This window comes from Typopeltis vanoorti, chromosome 8 (genome assembly GCF_054136105.1).
Source record: "Typopeltis vanoorti isolate ZY-2024b chromosome 8, IOZ_Tvanoo_1.0, whole genome shotgun sequence".
Lineage (NCBI taxonomy): Eukaryota > Metazoa > Arthropoda > Arachnida > Uropygi > Thelyphonidae > Typopeltis > Typopeltis vanoorti.
The window spans coordinates 152,561,809-152,583,222 of NC_143556.1; the positions used below are offsets into that span (position 1 = coordinate 152,561,809).

Genomic DNA, 21,414 nt, shown 5'->3' on the forward strand with positions numbered 1-21,414 from the left:
AGAGGTATGATAAATATCAGGGCTGTCGCCAGATTAGATTGCACCCCCGAGGCAAACAATTAAATATCACCCCTGATGGATTATAAGACAAAAATATAAAAAAATCTCCAATTGCTATTTTTTTTTTTATTACAACAGAAACATTAATGCAAAATGATTACATAATTATTAATGAAATGTTTGCTCTATGAGGATGTTGCACAATAAAACTGTTTATAAGCTCTTCTAAATTTAAATTATAACCTATGTCCACCTCTATTAATATAGTTGCAAGACCAAACAATCTTTCTTGGGTCATTGCTGTTTGCAAATAATTTTTAATCAGTTTAAAACTGATTATAAATTTCTTTAATCTTGGAAAAATTTCTTTCCACGCTTGCTATGCTAACAGGAATTGTTAGTGTAGCGACGCCGCCTTCTGCAATATGAGTGAACGAGCACCAATATTTAGCCACACCATGAGGCAGGCTGCCTCTGTGCTACACCCTGTCGATGGTACTGATAAATATCATCATCAAATTCCTGACACCCTCAAGGAGTTTAACTTCCTATCAACAATTTCCCTCCGAATCAATCTGTTATCAGTCAAGATTTGACTGGTAAGCATTGTGTGAATAATGAGTCTTCCAACCCCATGGAGATACCTGCATAATAATAATAATAAATGTTCAAATATGAAGGTATAAAAGTCTTAATGTCTACACTGCATGTTTTAAAAGGCTTCGGGAAGATGATTGGAGTAGATAAAGATTATTAGGTTCATATTTTTAATTTAAGATAAATGGTTAAACGATGTGAATACACAGTGTGCACGTTAAGTAATGAGATTGATTTTTTTCAGGACCTCTGAATAAAAGTAAAAAAATGTGCTAATAGTTTTGACTGATAGAGGGTGTTGTAATCGCAGATACAACTTTTGAGTTGGGTGACACTGCAATTTTCGTGTGCAAACCATTTATGTAAGAGTGTGTGAGTGGAACATGTCAGAAGTTGCATCATGGAGCAAAGAGCTGTGATAAAATTTTAGTATAAATTGGAAAAATTGTTACAGAAGTGTAGCAAGACCTAAAAAAAAAGTTTACAGTGATTACTGAGCCATGCACAAGTGTTCAGCTAATTTTCAATGTTTAAAGAGGAGAGGGGTCTCTGGAAGATGAACTACACTGTGGATGGCTAATTTCTGCACATACAAATAAAATGTGGTGAAAGCTAGGGAAATTGTTGCCCATGACACACGAATAACCGCTGGGCTACTGGCTGTACAGCTTGATGTTGGTAAGGAAACAGTCAGATTAATCTTAGAAAGAGATTTGCACAAGAGTAAGATTTGTTCGAGGTTTGTGAAGCACATGTTGACTCTCAAACAGAGAGAGCACCGGATTACATGCTTTCAAAATTTCATCCATGCAATTGATCAAGATTGTGATGTATTGTAAAGAATTGTCACTGGTGATGAAAGTTGGTGTTTTCTATTTCATCCAAAAATGAAATGCATGAGTATAGAATAGTGTGTGAGATGTCTTCTTCCAGGCAGAAGAAAGTCAGGTTACAAAAATCACATGTCAAGACAATGGTCATTGTTTTTTTTTTTTTAACACTGCTGGAATTATCCACCGTGAATTTGTTCCCGAGGGCACTACAGTGAATAGTCATTATTATTTAGGAATAATGTATGTCTCTACATGCGCATGTGCAACATGTCAGGAAAAGAACTGTTACACAAAAATGACCCGCACTGTCTGTGAAGCAGTTTTTGGCTTCAAAGTCAATCTGTTTGATCCCCCCCATTTATCACATTTGATTCCCACAGACTTTTTCCTCTTCCCAAAGATGAAATGTACCTTGAAAGGGAGAGCACTTCAGCCACATCGAGGACATCCAATGCAGTGTGACACTGAAGGAGGTTCTTGTTCAGGACTTTCACCATACCTTCAGACACCTGTACGACAGATGTAAACACTGTGTGGAGTTGGAGGAAGATTATTTTGAATCTGTGTAATTGACAGTTCCAAATATAGTTCTTTGTTTTGATATAGTTATCATTATCTCATTATTTAACAGGCACATTGTGTATAACAAGAATCCATATTTAAGTGTTTTACAACTGGAAAAGACATATGCAAGGTGCAAGAGAAATGCTTTTCAAAATGCAACAATTATAGGCTGTAAATGGGACATTATATTGACCAATACGTAGTCTATGTTTGAGTTGTAAGTCAGCAGTTAGAATGAAAGAGGTACAGGAAGATGGTTTAATGTTAGCTCAGGTGTTGCAACAAGAGTGCATATTATCTCCACTGTTTTTTATAATCTATGTGAATCACATTTGTGAAGGAAAGTAGTATTGAGCCTGATATCCAAAGTGGAGATGTTAATCTCCAATTTGGATATCAGTAGACTAGCTGTCTACTTTATGAAGATGATTTTATACTTCTGAAAAAATCCATTACAGGTCTCCAGGATGTATGTTTAATTATTATTGAGAACTGAAATTTCATATTTAAAAAAAAAATGTAATAATCCAATTTAGAATTATCTCAGTTTATATTGATAAAAATTGATTTACATTTATTCATTGTTCCCTCTAAACTGTGTGTATTTGCATGTGCACAACGGCCAAAAAAAGGGAGCACACACACACACCTAATAATTGCATGGACAAATTTTTTCCTTTCAGAATTTTTAATTTACATTTGATACCTTTTGAATATATTATAAAAACAAATTATATAATAACTTATACTATTCTCTTATATTATTTAGCAATCTTTCCAATGTTTACATTCCATTACAACTAATCTCTCTAATCCATTACAACTTTCACTCTAATTAGTTCCTTTAACTTGTGTCATGTGGGCAAACTGACATTGATGTCAGCAAGTTGCAGAGGCATATTTGTTTAGTATCTAGTGTCTAGACAGTACAGTCACTTGAACTCATTCAAATAGTGATGGATTTGTGTAGCTATGCAGAATTAAGCAAATTAATTTAGTGCTCACAATTTTACAGGTTATAGCTGGATGAAAAAAGGGCACCATTCATATGAAAAATATATTATGTTAGAGGTTTTAAGTGTGTGAAACCCTCAAAGTTAAAGCAGAAAAAATCTGTAAATTTGTTTTAATTTGAGTGGTTGGACAAAGGTATTGAAACAGCAACTCCAAGGTTGCCAACAAATTAAGTTTTCAGCTTGTAACATTTGCTACTGTGAGCACAGGCATTGAGTCTGAGACTAGAAACTTGCACACAAAATGTTTTTCATGCACACAGGGGCCAACAAAAATTAGAGGGAATGTTGAATATGTTGTATAATTAAATTACATTTGTATTAATGTGTTTTTGTGTGTACAGGGATCCTTCAATCAGATTGATAATCCTCTTTGGTCCAGAATGGGATGGCAACGGTACTATACATCATAGCTGATAGTGGAATAAGATAGCAACCCAACCCTGCAGTAGCTTAATGCACCTAAGTAAGTAGAATAGTTTGATTAGACTCTGAAACTATCAATTAATTAATTGATAATTGCAGAGTATCACTTGTTTTTTATGAAACATTTTAATCGGTTTTAATTTTAAACATTATTGAAAACACAAGACTGGCTTGTCTTGTCTAAAATGGAATAATTGTTTAATGGTATAAAATTTTCACTCTTCACAACAAGATTGTCATCATTGTGTGTGTGTGTGTGAGTGAGTGCATGTGCTCAAGAAATAGTTTAAAAGAGGAACAAAATACATGAATAGTGAATACAATCCAACAATAACAGATATGATACTTAAAAAATAATAATAAGCACTTTTGTTGATTGTTTAATAATACAGTTTCCCCAAAATAAGAAAAATAAAGCTATTATTTATATTCGGATAAGTTTTTACTAATGATCTTCACAACTTTCTTTGTAAAGTCTTTTCATTAGAAACTGGATGATTTTAGTATTCTAGGAGATAAGTGTACAATTATAATATAATCAACCATTTTCAACTTTCTTTTACTATAATGTTACTTATGACTTGACTACTTGCATTTAATATCACACTTATTATATAGATTGTCTGATTTTATATTATTGTTTGTGCACTTCACTTTTTAATTCTTGAATGTATATCCATATGTATGACTTCACTGTAGAGCTCAATCTTTGTGACATTAAACAGTCATCTCTTCTCATAGTATGAGGATTCCAGAAACCTTGATATCCTTTTAGTTATCCATCTCTGAATCCTTGCAACCACTTCCTAATCTGCCATGAATCCCAGGTGATCAAGTATGAGAAGAGTAGTTCAGGCATGGTTATGTCAAGGCCTTATAAAGAACAATAGTACCTTATTATGATTATGTTTTTCAGCATTGCAGTATTCCTTCTTTTATCACTTGCACGTTAAGTCCCCCAAACTTCAACTATACATTCGCTATTAGTTTCTGATCCCTTCCCCCCAGCCTCATTGGTCTCTTGTAGTTATGTCTTATCAATGTAAGTTCTTTAATACACAGCTTGTAATCTTTTTCAATCCAAAGTACATACATTTGCAGCATTGAACTGATAACCATTATCCTTTTTCCATAATGCCAGTTGATTCAAACTTACTACATAATCTCCATCACCAATATTGGCTGGTCCTCCTGAGCTTCTTTATCCAGCAAACAACTGGATTATCATCATTATTATTATTGTGTGACATCTGCAAGGACTCACTGTAGAAGACTGTGGATTTCACTCCATGAAATCCATAGTCTATACTACTCAATTCCCCATCTATGCACAGTGCCACTATTCATTATCTGCACACAATGCCATCTGCCATCCACTAATAGTATTTTTTGTCTGTAAATTGCATGTGTTGTACTCTGGCTGATTTGCCTGTATTCAGGATGAAAAACCCAAGTTTCCAAGAGAAAGAAACCTTTTATCTTAATGCGAGTTCTGCTAATCCTTCAACTGAAAAAAAGCTCATGTAATGACCCTCTCATTATAATGAGAATAAAACTCATGTTTTTTTTTTTTCCATCTAAAGTGTGCAAAGTACTCAGTTTCTTCCAATTACACTGTATACAGAGAGGCTTAAAAATTGGTTAAGTGCTGCAAAGTAAACAGTTTTGCTTCTACCTTATGTGTATTAGATAGAGAGGCTAGTTTATCCTTATCAAAGGAAGTGCTAACCCTCTCCCTTTTCATGCAACACATCTCATACAACCCTTTTGTATTCCTCTTTCAGTAATTTCTGATGGCCATCTGCCAATCCAGTTGGCTAAATATCATATCTTCTCTCTAACCTGAATGTTAGAATCTTGCTGTGGGTATGTTTGTTAATTTTATTGTCTAAGACCAATTTCCCATTTATAGGGGTCCTGAAGTGGCTTGGAAAAGTTTCATCTCTAGAGCAGGAATTTCTGGATTTTAAAAAAATATAAAAAGTATAAGAATTTAAAAAACCTTTAGTCCACTCATAGTAGTGCTAAGGCACTGTAGGTTTACAACCTTTCATGGGTGAGAATCAAATTAAAAAAAAATATATATACAGGTAGTTCTCACTTTATGAATTCCCACTTTACGAATTTTTTGGATCAGAATTTTTATTTTAAATTGTGTGCGGCGAAGGCGATTAGGGACATGTACAGGGATTTACACAGTATGTAATGACGTAATGATCAGTTAGAATGAGTCTGTCACTCACGAGCCTTGCCACTCGAGTGTGTTATTCGTAGTTTTCTTCAATTACACCTGATTTTTTAATTTGCTTTCTTTTTAACTATAACCCTTTCACTTTTCCAACAATGTCAAAAAGAAGCAACAGTGCAAAACCAGAAAATGAGCAAAAGAAACAAAGAAAAGCAGTTACGTTAGAGAAAAAAATACAAAATTATTACCAGCCATCAAGCGGGTAGCACTGCTAAAGCTCTTTATGACAGACGTAGAACGCGTGGCAAAAAGTTTCCAAAAAAACTATGAAAGGAGTATGACATAAGCTTTGTTGGTACACAATAAAAAACTCACGTAGAAAGATTATTTATTAGTATAATTTTCGCCTGTGTGTCACAGGCATCTTCAGTACATTAAGCTCAAAATTAAACACTAACTGACAATTCCAAAAAGCGCCACCTAAGTAGCTGGTGTAAGATAACTAAAAAGGTCAATAACTTTCCTAAAAAAAAAAAAAAAAAATTAATACAATAAAAAGTTAGGAAAGATTAGCTGATTTGTAAAGTACTATCTCCCATAAAGGGGATAGACGTAAGCCGCCGGATCTGTTTAAGTTAGGAGAATGAAGTAGAGTTTTACATGTTTCTTTATAAAGGCGTTCCATGAGAAACTGACTTTTGTGAAGAACTCTTGTCTTTCTCCAATGAACTCTGTGTCTAGTGAAGATGGCATGTTCAGAAAGTCCAGACTTTTCAGGTTTAAAGTATTCAATATAAGATTGGTGTTCTCCTAGCCGAATAGAGGCAGATCTTCCCGTTTGTCCAAAATAAGATAATCCACAAGAGCACGGAATCTGGTAGACACCTGGATGATTAAGATGTGGAAGCTTGTCTTTAGAAGAAGTGAGAAAGGTGGAGATTTTTCTAAACGGTCGAAAGGCAACAAAAATATTCAGTGGTTTTAAAACTTTTGCTATACGTTCACTGATGCCTTGTACATAAAGGATAGGAATGCGCGTTATTTCTTCTGTGTTAGAAGAGGAAAACATATTAAAACTACTCAAAGTTCTTTTAATGAAGCAATTCTTATAACCATTAGATAGATAGAAAGAAGTTATGTATTGTAGTTCTTTGTGTAAAAGATCGTCTGTAGAACAAAAGGAGTGGGCCCGATGAACCAGTGTTTTAATAGTCCCTGCCTTTTGACTGGGATGGTGATGAGATTCCGCATGGATATAATGGCCTGTATGAGTCTTCTTTCTATAAACTGAGAAATGTAGGTTACCATCTGGTTGGCAAAGAATTAGAAGATCTAAAAAGGCTAACTGCTTATTTGATTCTACTTCTAGGGTAAACTTGATCCTAGGATGAAATGCGTTTAACTTAGTGAGAAATTGTTGAAGTTCATCAGAAGTGCCATTCCATACAGCAAAAATGTCATCGACATATCTGAACCAATGCGTAGGTCTGGGAGAAATATTGTCAAAGATACGTTGTTCAAAATGTTCCATAAAGAAATTGAAGATAGCAGGAGAAAGAGGATTACCCATTGCTGTTCCTTCAATTTGTGTATACAACTTATTTTTAAAGGAAAAATAACCAGAATTTATTACAAAATCAAATACGTTTACAATGTCCGAAGGAAATTCCTGTTGTAGTAATTCAATACTTTCCGAAAGAGGCACATTTGTAAATAAAGAAACATCTAAACTGATCATGATATCAGAAACGTCCAAATGAAGATCTGAAATTTTATTTTTGAAATCCAAAGTATTTTTTATATAAGTATCAGTTCTTCTAGTTGAAGAGGAGAGTAAATTAGATAAAAATTTTGAGATTTTGTAAGTGGGGCAACCTATACAATCTACGACTGGTCCTAAAGACAAGCTTCCACATCTTAATCATCTAGATGTCTACCAGATTCCGTGCTCTTGTGGATTATCTTATTTTGGACAAATGGGAAGATCTGCCTCTATTCGGCTAGAAGAACGCCAATCTTATATTGAATACTTTAAACCTGAAAAGTCTGGACTTTCTGAACATGCCATCTTCACTAGACACAGAGTTCATTGGAGAAAGACAAGAGTTCTTCACAAAAGTCAGTTTCTCATGGAACGCCTTTATAAAGAAACATGTGAAACTCTACTTCATTCTCCTAACTTAAACAGATCCGGCGGCTTACGTCTATCCCCTTTATGGGGGATAGTACTTTACAAATCAGCTAATCTTTCCTAACTTTTTATTGTATTAATTTTTTTTTTTTTTTTTTTTTTTTTTAAGGAAAGTTATTGACCTTTTTAGTTATCTTACACCAGCTACTTAGGTGGCGCTTTTTGGAATTGTCAGTTAGTGTTTAATTTTGAGCTTAATGTACTGAAGATGCCTGTGACACACAGGCGAAAATTATACTAATAAATAATCTTTTTATGTGAGTTTTTTCCGTTATTTATTGTGTGCCGATATGTCTACTCACGGTTTACCTCGTTTAAAACTTATAAGCTTTGTTCTCAGTTTAATAATAATTTCGAAGGCTTTGAAGACCCAACAAAGATTGTAAATACTGAAACTCAAGCGATCTCGGGTATGGCTAACTTCCAGTTGTAAATGGAAGTTTCGGAAGGTTGTGTTAATGAACTGCTTCAGTCTCACATTATGGAACTCGCCCAATGATCTCCTTGAATTACAAGAACAAGAAAGAAGCAAAGAAGAAAAAGACAAAGATAATGAATATGAAGCTCCAACTCGGTTTTTCACTTTAAAAAGCCTACAAGAAGCATTTAAACTTCTCGAAAGAGGTCGAGCAATTTTTGAATAATACTTCTGCTTGCTATCGAGCTATTTTAAATAAAAATAATCAAAAGTCAATGAAGCAGATGACACTCAAGACCTTCTTGAAAAAAAAAGATGCACCGAAGCTTCCTAATATATCTCCTACTATCTCGACGGCTGCCGATTCACCCAGTGATATAGAAATGAGCTAATTTTTTTTCAAAAAATCTTTCTTAATTTAAAATTTTTCTTGTTATTTTTTTAAATATGTAAATCTTTGGCCTGTAAAGTCTTTTCTTATCATTTAATATTCATTTTATATTTTGTGTATTCCTTCTTATGAACATAACTCTCACCTGGCCTGGTTGGCTGAGTGGTTAGCATATCTGCTCTCCACCTAAAAGGCTGCAGGATCGAATCCTGCCGTGGGCATGGATGTTTGATTGTCTGTGAAAATACCAGCGGTGGTGGTGGTTGGTGGTAGATGGCGTTGGTGTTGTTGCAGTTTGTTGTAGTTGGGGGATTGAGTGGTGGAGACAGAGTTGTAGAGTAGGCGCCCTCCCTCGATGAGTCTTTGGACTCCCTGGAGGTGTCACATAATAATTATTATTATAGCATTATTTCTAAGGCAAATAAGTTCCCTCTTTATGAATTCCCGATTTACAAACGGTCGCCAGAAACCAATTAATTCGTAAAAGCGAGAGCCTTTACTAATTAATTGTATACCTACCTACCTGTATATTAAATAAATAAAACATCAGCAATCCAAGCACAGAATCATAAACGTTACGGGCCAGTCTGCCTTCTTCTAAATTCTGCTTTGCTTAATCTGTGATAGCTATTACTTCCACATACTCCAGTTTATATAAATTTGCTTTCTGTGTGGTATCTTGTCCAATGTCTTCACAAAAATCCACCATATATGACTTTCCTTTATTCAACATTCACTTTATTTATTTATTATGTGGCTTTCACTCACAGAAGGCTTATTTGCAAACCTACAATACATTTGTATCGTGGGTGGGCTAAGGATTTTCTTTCTATTTTTACTGACTTTTTTTCAAATATTTATTTTTATTTGTTTTACATAGTCCAGAAACCCTGCTCTAGAGACCAAACGTCAAACTTTTTCAAGCCACTTCAGGCCTCCAATAATTCCTTCTGCAACAACACAAACCTGTCTATTTTTGACTGCATCTTTAAGCATTTCACTATGATTCATAAACACTGTTACAAAAAGACCGTACCTAAAGCCATTGCAGACAATTTAAGAGAAGGCCTTTACAGAATCTCTGCAACAGGATCATATCTTCTTGAATGTTTGATACTGAAAGAACAACAAGAGAAACAGTGGCTCAACTTTTCCACAAATTTCCTCCCCCCTGTTCTATCCTTCGATAGAACAGGGGGAGGAAAATGATGAGTTGCAGCCAAAGAAAGTAGCATATCAAAAGGATAGACGTGTGAATGATAGTTTATTTGAAGCAGTCTGGTGTGAAATAGTGACCATCGCAACCAAATATACAGTTGGCTGCTGCTATAGGCCAGGGGGTGATATTGAATTCATGTATCAGCAAATTAGTGCAATGAATGCAGGATTAGTGATTATTATGGGGGTTAATTATGGCGATATCAATTGGAAGGAGGAAATATCACGTGGCAAAAAGGAAATTGAATTCATACATCTTCTAAGAGATAAATTACTGAAGGGACTTGTGGTGTTGGATCTGGTCATAGGTTTAGAGGACATATGCATAAGTAAGGTGTCCTCATTACCTCCAGTTGGTGAGAGCGATCATGTGGTATTGACTTGGGAGGTTGCAAAATTTGTGGAATTCTCTCTTAATAAGGGGATATATATGGAACTACATGTTAGGTAATTATAACAAGCTTAGGAGTGAGCTTACAGCCATCCCATGGCAGAACATATTGCAGGGGAAAGATGTAGGGAGTGCATGGGATATAATCAGCGGGTATCTGAGGAAGGCAATATCATGATATATTCCCATGGTCAGGAAGACAAACAAGGGAGGCATTAGATGGATAAGTAGTATCAAGTTTGATCTGCATAAAAAGAAAATGTTGTTGGGAATTTACAAGGAGAAAGGTGATCAGTATACCCATGAGCAGTACAAGGCTCAAGCTAGGAAGGTTACCAGCATAGTAAGAAAAGCTAAATCAAATTATGAGAAGACCTTAGCCAAGGAGATCAAGGGTAATCCCAAAGATTTCTTCTGCTATGTGGCAAGTAAAAGGAAGAATGACTTTAAATTAATAACTTAACACGTATAAAACCCACAGTAATAACTTTAATGAATTAAAGGTACAAATATTTCGTACTGAAAGTAACAGTACATCATCAGTGTAGAACAAACAGTTAAAGGAATGCCAAGTACAGAACAGTCAGTGGATTACCAATGAAAATTGTTGCTTCATGCCAGAAAATTAATATTAATAAATTATTATTAAATAATTCTTAAAAACTATTCCATTGATGGTTGCATAAGATAAGAATCTTCCAAACTCTTGGGAGAGAGAGAGGAGACAGTCATTTCGATTCAAATTCGGTTGATGTAAAAGGGCTTCGCAACTTTCTTTGAAAAGACGTTCATATTTAAACATGCATCCGTGGAGAAGACAAGCTTTATCCAGTGGATATTATGTTTAGTGTCAATGCTATGTTGTGCTAGACCAGACTTATGAGGTTTCGTGTATTCGATATAATACTGATGTTCCTTCATTCTTTTTTCCACAGAACTGCCTGTTTGTCCAAAGTATGATAAATTACATCACACGGTATCTAGTAAACACCAGCTAATGAAAGAGGTGCCAGTTTGTCTTTTGTAGATGGCAACGAGTGAGAAATTTTGTTGGTAGGAAAATATGTGGGAATAAGATGATGATACTTAAAAATTCTGCCAATAGTCTCTGAGATGCCTGAAATATAAGGGATTGGAACTCTGCGGTTTGTTGAAGAATCCTGAGGTGTTGGAACATAGGAGTCAATTATCTGTTAGATTCTATTAACTTTATTATAGTGAAAAGTTCTTGTTGTAAGCTTAAGGGAGAGGAGCACACTTTATATGCTCTATTAATTAAAGATTTGATAACACAAATTTTTTGAGAGGTGTGATGAGCAGACTTTTGATGAATGTATCTGCCAGTAAAGGTAGGTTTTCGATAGACACTTGTTGACAAAGTACCAGCGTATGTGCGTGTATGGAGGATGTCCAAGAATGATACACTACCAGCCTTTTCTTTTTCCATGGTGAACTGAATGCATCGGTGAAGGCTATTTGTCTGTTGTAGGAATGTGGTAAGTTCCTCTTCAGCATGTGGCCAAATAGCAAAGACATCGTTGACATAACGAAACCAAATAGAGAGTTGGGGATGAATGGATGAGAACAAGGTGTCTTCGAGATGTTTCAAAAAATAGTTTTCCAAAGGTGGAGACAGAGGGCTACCCATGGCAGTACCTTCAACTTGTTTGTAGATCTTATTTTTCCAGCTGAAATATCCTGAATGTATAACAAATTCAAAAACCTTTGCAGTATCTAGAGGGTAATCATCATATAGTAAGTTAATAGTGTCAGATAATGGAATATTGATAAAAAGGGAAACAATATCAAAACTAACAAGTCGGGCTCTTTGATTTGAACATCCTTGATTTGTTTAAGAATATGTGTAGAATTTTTGTTGAATGATCTAGAATGTCCAGTAAGAGCAGTTAATGAAATTGACAAAATTTAGCAATTCGATACATGGGAGAGTCAATACAATTCACGATGGGTCTTACTGGATAACTTCTTTATGGATTTTTGGGAAGCCATATAAATGAGGAGTTCTTCCAAAATGAGTGCGCAGTTTATCCACGGTGTTTTGATCCCAACTGATAACTTCATCAAGAATTATTTAGTTGGTTAATTTGTGAATTTGTAGGATTATGATTGATTTCTTGATAGGTGGAGGTATCTTGTAAAAGGCAGGTTACTTTACTCTCATAGTCAGCCTTATCCATGATCACTACAGCTTTTCCTTCATCAGCTTTTGAAATAGATATTTCACTATTTTTTCTTAATGAAGTAAGCGCATGGATTTCAGCACTCGATAAATTACATGGCGGTAATTTGTTTTTAAAAAGAAAGGCAGCAACTTCAAATCATAGTTTATTAGCATCTTTGCTAGAAAATCCTGACAGATTACATTCGATGTTATGCAAAAAATCGAGATAAGGGATGCGTTTAGGTACTACAGCAAAATCAAGGCCTTTAGCTAATGCACTCATTTTAACGTCAGATAAAGGGCGTCCAGAAATATTAACAATCCATTTATTCGTAGGAGTGTTGTCAGAGGTAATTTTTTTGCTTACGGTGTAACGATTCATATTTTTGCATAAGTTTGCAGGAATGTTTTTCATAGGAACAGGCTAAAGATTGTTTAGACACTCAAAGAATGATATTCAGTCATTCGTTATCCAGGACAGCTGAGATTTTTCTTTCAAGATCCAAAATAGAATGAATGTTAGTGCTAAATCTTTTTTAGTGTCGCCCAAAGTTGGTTCCGTATCAAGGAAAAAACTTGCACGAATGTAAATTGCATGAGCTCCGGGAGACCGAATTGTTTCTCTAAATCTAGCAAACATGGATTACCAAGGAAAATTGTTGCCGCGTTTGCAGGAACAGTTGTCATTGGTAATCCACAGACTGTTCTGTACTTTGTATTCCATTCCTTTAATTATTTGTTCTACACTGATGATGTACTGTTACTTTCAGTACGAAATACTTGTACCTTTAATTCATTAAAGTTATTACTGTTGGTTTTATACGTGTTAAGTTATTAATTTTAATTATGCCACAGGTACCTTTAAAGATTAGAATAATTACTTTGGAAGGATAACCTTAGTGGGTACTGATGGTATGGCGGTGACCAATTCAGATGTAATAGTAGAGTTACTGAGTGATCACTTTTCAAAAGTCTGTCACCCAAATGAGGATATCTCTATACCTGTAGCAATAACTAATGTGAGAATTGAAGTTAATAAATCAAGGGTACTTAGTATATTGCAGAATTTAAATGCAAACACTGCTGTAGGTTTAGATGGAATATCGGCTTGGATGTTGCGTGAATGCTCAAAGGAATTGTCAATACCTCTTACTTAGTTATTTAACTTAAGTTTGAACTCTGGTATGGTCCCTAGGGAGTGAAAGGAAGGCAAAGTGGTTCCGTTCTATAAAGGTGGCTCTAAGACTGCGGTAGTTAATTACAGACCAATCACCATCTCGGGAGTGGTGGTAAAAGTATTGGAAAAGTAGGTTAATGACAGAATTTAAGAATGGGTGGATCAGAATATGATACTCTGTAGGGGCCAACATGGTTTTGTTAAAGGTCGATCCTGCCTTAACAAATTATTAACTTTTTATAATAGAATGACATCTGAGTTGGACAGGGAGAATGGCTACACAATGATACTTCTGGATTTTGCTAAGGCTTTTGACAGGGTATCCCATGGAATGCTGTTGTGCAAATTAGAGCAGATGGATACTAAACTGGTGATATGGATAAGAGAATGGCTCATGGAGAGATACCAGAAAGTAGTGTATGGAGGAGCAGAGTCCTGGATGAGGCAGGTGACCTGTGGTGTGCTTGGGCCATTATTGTTTAATTTATGATTATTATTATTATTATTATTATTACTACCCTAAGACCTCATGGAGTCAAAGTATCATCTGGGAGGTCCTTTTATCACACACACAGCTCATCATACCATGCCTTGAACACATTCAAACTCCTTGCAGACACCACACTCTCAGGCAAGGCATTATCATTCGCAACTCTTCACGAAAAAACCTGCTCCTCGCACCCTCTTTATACAGTTTCCAGGGATGACCTCTGGTTCTCCCCCGATCTCCCACTATTTTCTGTAGAACTTCTCCAGCATTGATCCTGTAACAATCCTTTACCAACTTGTAGGCCTCTATCATATCTCCCCTCTTCCTCCTGTCCACCAGACTCTGCAAATTACATCTTCTCAACTTTCCTCATACTCGACATTCCAGAGATCAGAAACTGCCTTAGTCAATCGCCTTTGGACCCTTTCCAACATCTCTTCATCCTTCTGAAAACCAGGTGACCAAATCTGGGCACAACAGTCCATGTGTGGCCTAATCAAAGCCTTATACAACAAGAATCTTCCTACTTCTACACATCAGTGTCCTCTGCATCATTCCCAGATGCCTTTGTGTTGTCTTCACAATTTTGGCTATGTGTCCCCTAAATTTCAGATCCTTATCCACTATCACCCCCAGATCTCTTATTTCCTCCACCTCCAACAATATATCCTCACCAAGCATAAATTCTGCATCCCATCTTTGTTTTCCAAATTTTAAAACCTTACATTTTGCAACATTGAACTCATATCTCCATTTCCATGCCCAATCACTCAATTTATTCAAGTCTTCTTGTAAGGCCACAAGATCTTCACTACTCTTCACGTCCCAACTTTGCATCTGCAAACAACTGAATATCTCCATCCAAATCTTCACCTATATCGTTAATATACAAGTTAAACAGTAATGGCCCCAAAACAGACCCCTGAGGCACTCCACTAGTGACTTTCCTTTTCCTGGATATCGCTTTCCCATACACAACTTGTTGATACCTATCAGATAGCCAGTGGCCTAATCAATGCACTAATCTAACCCCATGCTCTAGTTTGACTATCAATTTATCATGAAATACTCTATTAAAAGCCTTTGCGAAATCTAAGTAAATTACTTTGTATCCTTCTCCTCTGTCCAAGGAAGCAGTCACTTTATTGTAATAAGTAAGTAGATTATTAAAACATGACCTCCCTTTAGCAAATCCATGCTGTCCATCAAAGATAATACCATTGTTGTCAACCCAACTCTGGATCCTAGTTCTCACAAGCTTCTCCAACAACTTAACCACAACATCTGACACACAGATAGGCCTAGAGTTTGATGCTTGAGTCCGATCACCTCTTTTATGAAGTGGCACAATCTTGCCCTCCTTTCACTCCTTAGGGACTTAACCGAGTGCAAGACACGTATAAAAAATATGTCAAGACAGGTGTCAACTCCCTGGCACGATCCTTCAGAATACGTGGTGATATATTATCAAGTCCCACAGCCTTATTAACATCTAGTTTACTCAACTCCCCATACACCTCTTGCTTACTTATAGTCAGTCTCTCCTCCTCATCATCTACTGCTCACAATCTATCCATGAAGTCACATTCACAAGATTGTAAGACCTTTATGAATTGCTCATTAAGTGTCTCCACCACACATTCTGCAACAGCTGTCTTTATACCATTTTCCAATCAATGTCATCCTTCCATAATCATTCTTTCTTTTGGTGGCTACATGTCGAAAGAACTCCTTAGGATTCTTTTTAGGCTTCATTAATAAATAAATTTGTACATGAATGATATAGGAAATGGCTTGAAAGGAGATATTCAGTTGTTTGCTGATGATGCAAAGTTGAGTAGCACAATAAAAAATCAAACTGATGTTGAGAGTGTGCAGGATGATTTAAATAAGCTGGCAAAATAGGCAAAAGGTAATGGATATCAGTTCAATGTGGAAAAGTGTAAAGTTATGCATTTTGGGATTAAAAGATTACCAGCCATGCACCACACTGATGGAACAGTACTACAGGAGCTTGATGAGGCTAGGGACTTGGGGATGTTGGTGGATAAGGAGATAAAGTTCAGAGGACACATTGCTAAGGTGTCCAAGATTGTACATAGGATTACTTGGTTATTGAAGAACACACTAACAGCCAGAGATAGAGGTTATTATTCCCCTTTATAAGCCGTTGATACATTCACATTTGGATTACTGCTCAAGTCTGGTCACCTGGATTCTTTGGAGATGAGGAGGTTTTGGAGAGGGTTCAGAGGAGAGTGACTATATTGGTGAGTGATGTAAAAAAATGCTCCTTACATTAATTAATTGAGAGCTTGTGGATTGCAGAGGTTGGTTGATATGCAGAGAAGAGGGATATGATAGAAACATTTAAATTACTAAAAGGTTTTTATAAGATTGATGCAGGGGAAATATTTCAGCTGTGTGATAGTGACGGAAGAACATGAGGTCATCCCTGGAAATTAAGGAAAAGTGTGTTTAAATGGTGTGAGAACTCGATTTTTTGCTTGGAGGTTGGTGAATGAATGGAATGCATTGCCTGACTCAGTTGTGAGTTCTTTGTCTGTAAATGAATTGAAGAAGAGGTATGATAGATATTGTTTTAATAGCTTGGGTCTCTCCCGCGACGAGTCTACTGACTCCATGGAGACACCCGTAATAATAATATCCATACAATCGGCCATTTCTAGAGAAATATCAAAGAGAGCTCCTCATGCGTACTAGTACTCTAATGATGACATCCATTAGGAGTAAAAAAAACTTCCACTGTCATACATGATCTCCCATGTGGAAAGTAACCATATACAACAGAATACTTATCAACGAGTAGTTGCTAGATATGTGATGTTGTTATTTGCCTTCCCTAAGAAACCACAAAATGATCCAAAAATTGAAACAATTACTGTACCATTGCTCTGACTAGCTGTTTTTGTAAGATCCTGGAGAAAAGGTTAATGTCCACTATCTACAGTATCTAAAAAGTAATCACCCATATTTCCCAACACACGGTTTGTCTTTCATAGGCATTGGTCATTTTAAAGACATCCATTGAAGATGCTTCCTGAAATGTGAACATCTAAAGATTCCAGTGTTCTTTTTATGGAAGAAGCTTATGTCAACCTTGTGATATGGTATGTTAAAAGACCCCTATAATCTAGGCCTAAGAAGATGGTATCATTCTTGTTTTATTGGAAGTTTCTTCTAGTGAAAAAGGCTTTATTCCTACCATATTGCCAAGAAAAGGAGTGTTCTCCAAACGTTCTGTCTTAAGTGTAACGTTCTTTGTTGACTCAGTCACTGAATAACTTCTTCCAAAGTAGACAAATCTCTGTATGTTAAGGACTACAATTTTCTGCCATTCTTGTAAGATGGAAATTATTGAAAGGCAACTTCCATGACCTCCATTTTTGAGGACAGAGCAGTAAAACAGTTCTGCATGCTGGCCTCCAGATAGCATATGGGACTTAACCACTGTAACACATTTTGAGGACAGATTTTGGTGGCTTTCTGATTAGCTGGGACATAATCTTACTGCCAGATCATGCTTGAATAGAAGCTGTCTAATCTGTGCAAGGAGCACTGAGGTCACTTTATGACATGGAGTCTGGATACTCGCTGTTGTATATCCTCTCACTATATGATCCCCTGTTCTTTTTCTCTTCATTTGTGATACTAGCAAGAGAGTAAATCTAAATAAATGTAGCATTACTGTCGTTAAATTAAATAACAAACCTTCCTCAAAAAAATTCCTCCCCCCTCCCAAAAATAAATAAAATAAAATAAAATTAAGAACCTAACAAAAATCTCAGTTTTTTCCACATTCATGGTATAAACATTGACCTTAATGATGCACATTACCTGCAGACATCACACAGTTTGATCTCCTATGACTGAACCCCAAATCTCTGTGACAATCACCTCAGTCCATGTTAACTGTTCAAACTAAATCCTATATGATTCCTTCCAACACAAGAGTGTATATCTGAATTTCTGTGATCTGATAATCCTTACCAATACCTAATCTCAAATCTCCCATTTTTTGACCTTCTGCGGCTTAAGATTTCCCTGCCTTATTATATTTCACTTATCTGCTACTGTTAACCAATTCTCAAAATCATTCTGACCTCTTTATAACTTCTTGTTCATGAAGCTTGAATTCATGCAATCCAAATTCTGTAAAGCAAAGTCATCTTCATTGGTGATGACTTCTGTGTTTACAATTCTGGCTTCCACTGACCAAGCTGGTAGAAAACATAAATATTTGCTGTAAATGAAGATTTAGAACAAATCATATATCTTCCAACCAGAATCCCCAACAATCTTTTCCACACACTTAACACTCGATCTTTTTTTAACTAGTTCTCCTTCCATTTCCACTGTTGAGGTGACTGCTTCTCTTAGTAATTCAGATCATCACATCCAAGTTTCATTTCCTTTGGATTGTCCTTCTCCTCTGCCAATTCACAACTTCATGTAATTTTCACCACAACAATGCCAAGTAGGAATATCTTCATGACTTTTACTCTTCCTTTCCATGGTCAGACTACTGTTTCTATTCTTCAGATCCAGATACTCATTGAGATCTCATTACAGAAATTATCCATGTTGGGATAGAGGTTTATTCCTCACTCTGTTCAAAATATCCACTGTATATCCTAGCCATGATTTTCCAAAAAGTGTGCCAGGGTCCAAGAAAAGAAAACAGCTTATCGTAAGTGATTTCAGACAAAAACTCCAGCTGTAAATAAATTGCAGCCTACCTTGGACTAAGTTTAACTTTGATAAGACTAAATGTATGATACTTGCCACCTGTGCTAATGGCATTTGTACCTCTATGATTCCACCTCTTTCTCATTCGTATGGTAGCATTGTACCATCACCTAAAGACAAGGCTCTTCCCAACAGCATTCTTCTTATCCAGCATCCTACATAGATAATGAAGGTAAATCACCTCCTCCTTTACCTGTGACATTGTATTGCATACCTGCTGTAGCCTTCTGCTAGAAAGACAGCAGAAGAATCTTGACCAACCAGCCTTGATACCTAAACGGCTTCTCATCTTGAGAAAATCCCAGTAGTTTTGCTTAAGAGATATGCTCCTGAACTAACACCAGTTCTTTATTTTCTATGTATATTGTATTTAGCTAATACAGCATGGAAGCAAGCCTATATATAACTTATTAACCACCTAACCGGCCATTATGAATCAAATACACATCCTCGTATGCTTCGTATCCATCATATATTTCAATGTAATATCACCTCAGTATTGTCCAAAGTTAATGAAGAAGGTAACTAACTGTCAATTAATCAGTGACCACCAATATGGATTTATCATCAGTTAAGATCCATCCACAGCAGATCTCCTGATATACATCGCCTATCCCTGGAAACATGGCATTGGAAAGTTTGGATAAATGTGCTGTTGCATTTGCTCTCGCCTCAGTATTGCCCAAAATTAATGAAGAAGGTGATCACCTTCAGCATCTGACAAACTGTCAATTAATCAGTGACCACCAGTATGGATTTTGCCAGTTTCACAGCAGACCCCCGGATATACATTGCTTATCCCTGGAAACATGCCATTGAAAAGTTTAGAGAATTGTGTGCTGTTGCACTTGACACTGCCAAAGCATTTGGTAGGATGCTAGCATGGAAGGTTTCTCTAGCAAATTGCCATCTTATGATTTGCCTTCCTTTGTGATTCAATTGCCAGTTTTCTCTGAGGTCATTCACTGCATACAAGGTTGCACCATGTTCTCTCTTCAGATTTTTCAATTACTGCAGGTGTTTCCTGTGGATCTATTATTTCGCTCATCCTTATTTTTATATATGTCAATAACCTGCTCTCACTGACCTCAAACCCTGGTCACAGTTTTGCTGATGATGGCACTCTCATCTACTTATCATTTTCACTTGTCAGCACTTTATCATCTACTTAAATGATAAATCTTAGTGCTCAAGCTTCAAGATCTTTAAGAAGTTGCTTACTCTGTATAAATTTCAAATCTGCTCAACCTTCAAATAACTGCTCTCATATTTGGGGCAGTATACCCTCTCAAATTCTTGATGCATTTCAGACAGGAGTAATTGGGTTGATTGATCACCCCCTCTCTCTCTCCAGCCACTATAGATTGTCAGTTTGCACATTGTGTCTCTTCTACAGATATTTTTGGTCATTATTCAGCAGAATTAGCATCAATTATGCCACTATTTCTGCTAAACTTATAGGAATATGAGCAGCAGGTGTCCAACAATCCTTTACGGTTGAAATGCAGACTCAACGATAATGTTACTCCCAGTCACCATTTATTCCATCTAATTCAGTTCTGGGAGCAGCCTTCCCCATAAAGTATTCCCCAAAGAAGGACTACAGCCTGCAACTCTTTTAGAAGAATATCAACAGATTACTTTGCTCTTGACCAAGTCCACACATAGCATTTATTTGCTTTATAAGCCTCATGGCCTTTCATGTGTGCAGATGATATTAAAAAAGTTTATAGACTCTTAGTACTGCATTGAGGCTTTCAGCAGAAAAAAGTATCTTTTGCTGAACATAACTCTTATCAGACTTAAGGATGGGGCAAACTATTATCCTAATAGCCACAGAATTCAAGTTCTAAGGATTTATTTTATTTCATTTTTTACTTTTTTCAAAAAGTGCAAGGAGCACTGAAAAGGAGCACTGAATATTCTCAACTCTCTATCTTCTAGAGACTGGAGGAGTGCTGTGAGTAGGACTATCTTGTTCTTACTCACTCAAAGCTTGATTATGTGTCAAATGTATGCCTCTGTAAAGGAGAGAACCTTTCAATTGTTGCATCCTATCCATCATCAAGATATAGCTACCGAGGATTTTCTTTTGTTACCCATTCATAACTTTTATGTTGAAGCAAATCAACTTTCTCTCTCACAATTGTCACTTAACTGTGCCATAATAATTTAGTCTCTGAATAAGCAACCTATGTTGACTAGTATTTCTTTCCTACATTGGGAAGTTCAGTACTATACTCATCAGATTGCCATTTGTCTGTTTGGTATGCATGTGAAAGAGATTGTACAAGCTTTCAGCATGAATGTAAAAACATTACATGCACTAACATGATGGTATATCCTATGAGAGTTTTGCACTCCATTATTAGTTAACCTGCAGCTGTTTAATTCACAAACAGGGTACTATACTATAATTTCTTATCTGTCTATACTGATCCGAAACCCCTACTGATTGTGCTGTTATTTTTGCTGACTGCACTCAAGATTCCACTTGAACCCAGTAATTATACTGCTGAGCTGTATGCCAGCCAACTTTTATGCATAAAAGAGAAATACTTCTGA

At 36.1% G+C, this 21,414-nt stretch overlaps 1 protein-coding gene and 1 non-coding gene across 2 annotated transcripts in view; one reads left to right on the forward strand and one right to left on the reverse strand.

Moving 5' to 3' along the window:
* Positions 1-21,414, forward strand: part of mask (multiple ankyrin repeats single KH domain) — an 823,307-nt gene that overhangs the window by 783,747 nt on the left and 18,146 nt on the right. Inside the window, 1 exon segment of the mRNA XM_090396371.1 lies at positions 3,352-3,473. Coding sequence (XP_090252497.1) covers positions 3,352-3,420 — 69 coding nt within the window. The 3' untranslated portion in view covers positions 3,421-3,473.
* Positions 5,066-5,184, reverse strand: LOC150104440 (U6atac minor spliceosomal RNA). The gene has a single exon (XR_016548762.1). It is a non-coding gene; the product is annotated as a U6atac minor spliceosomal RNA (small nuclear RNA).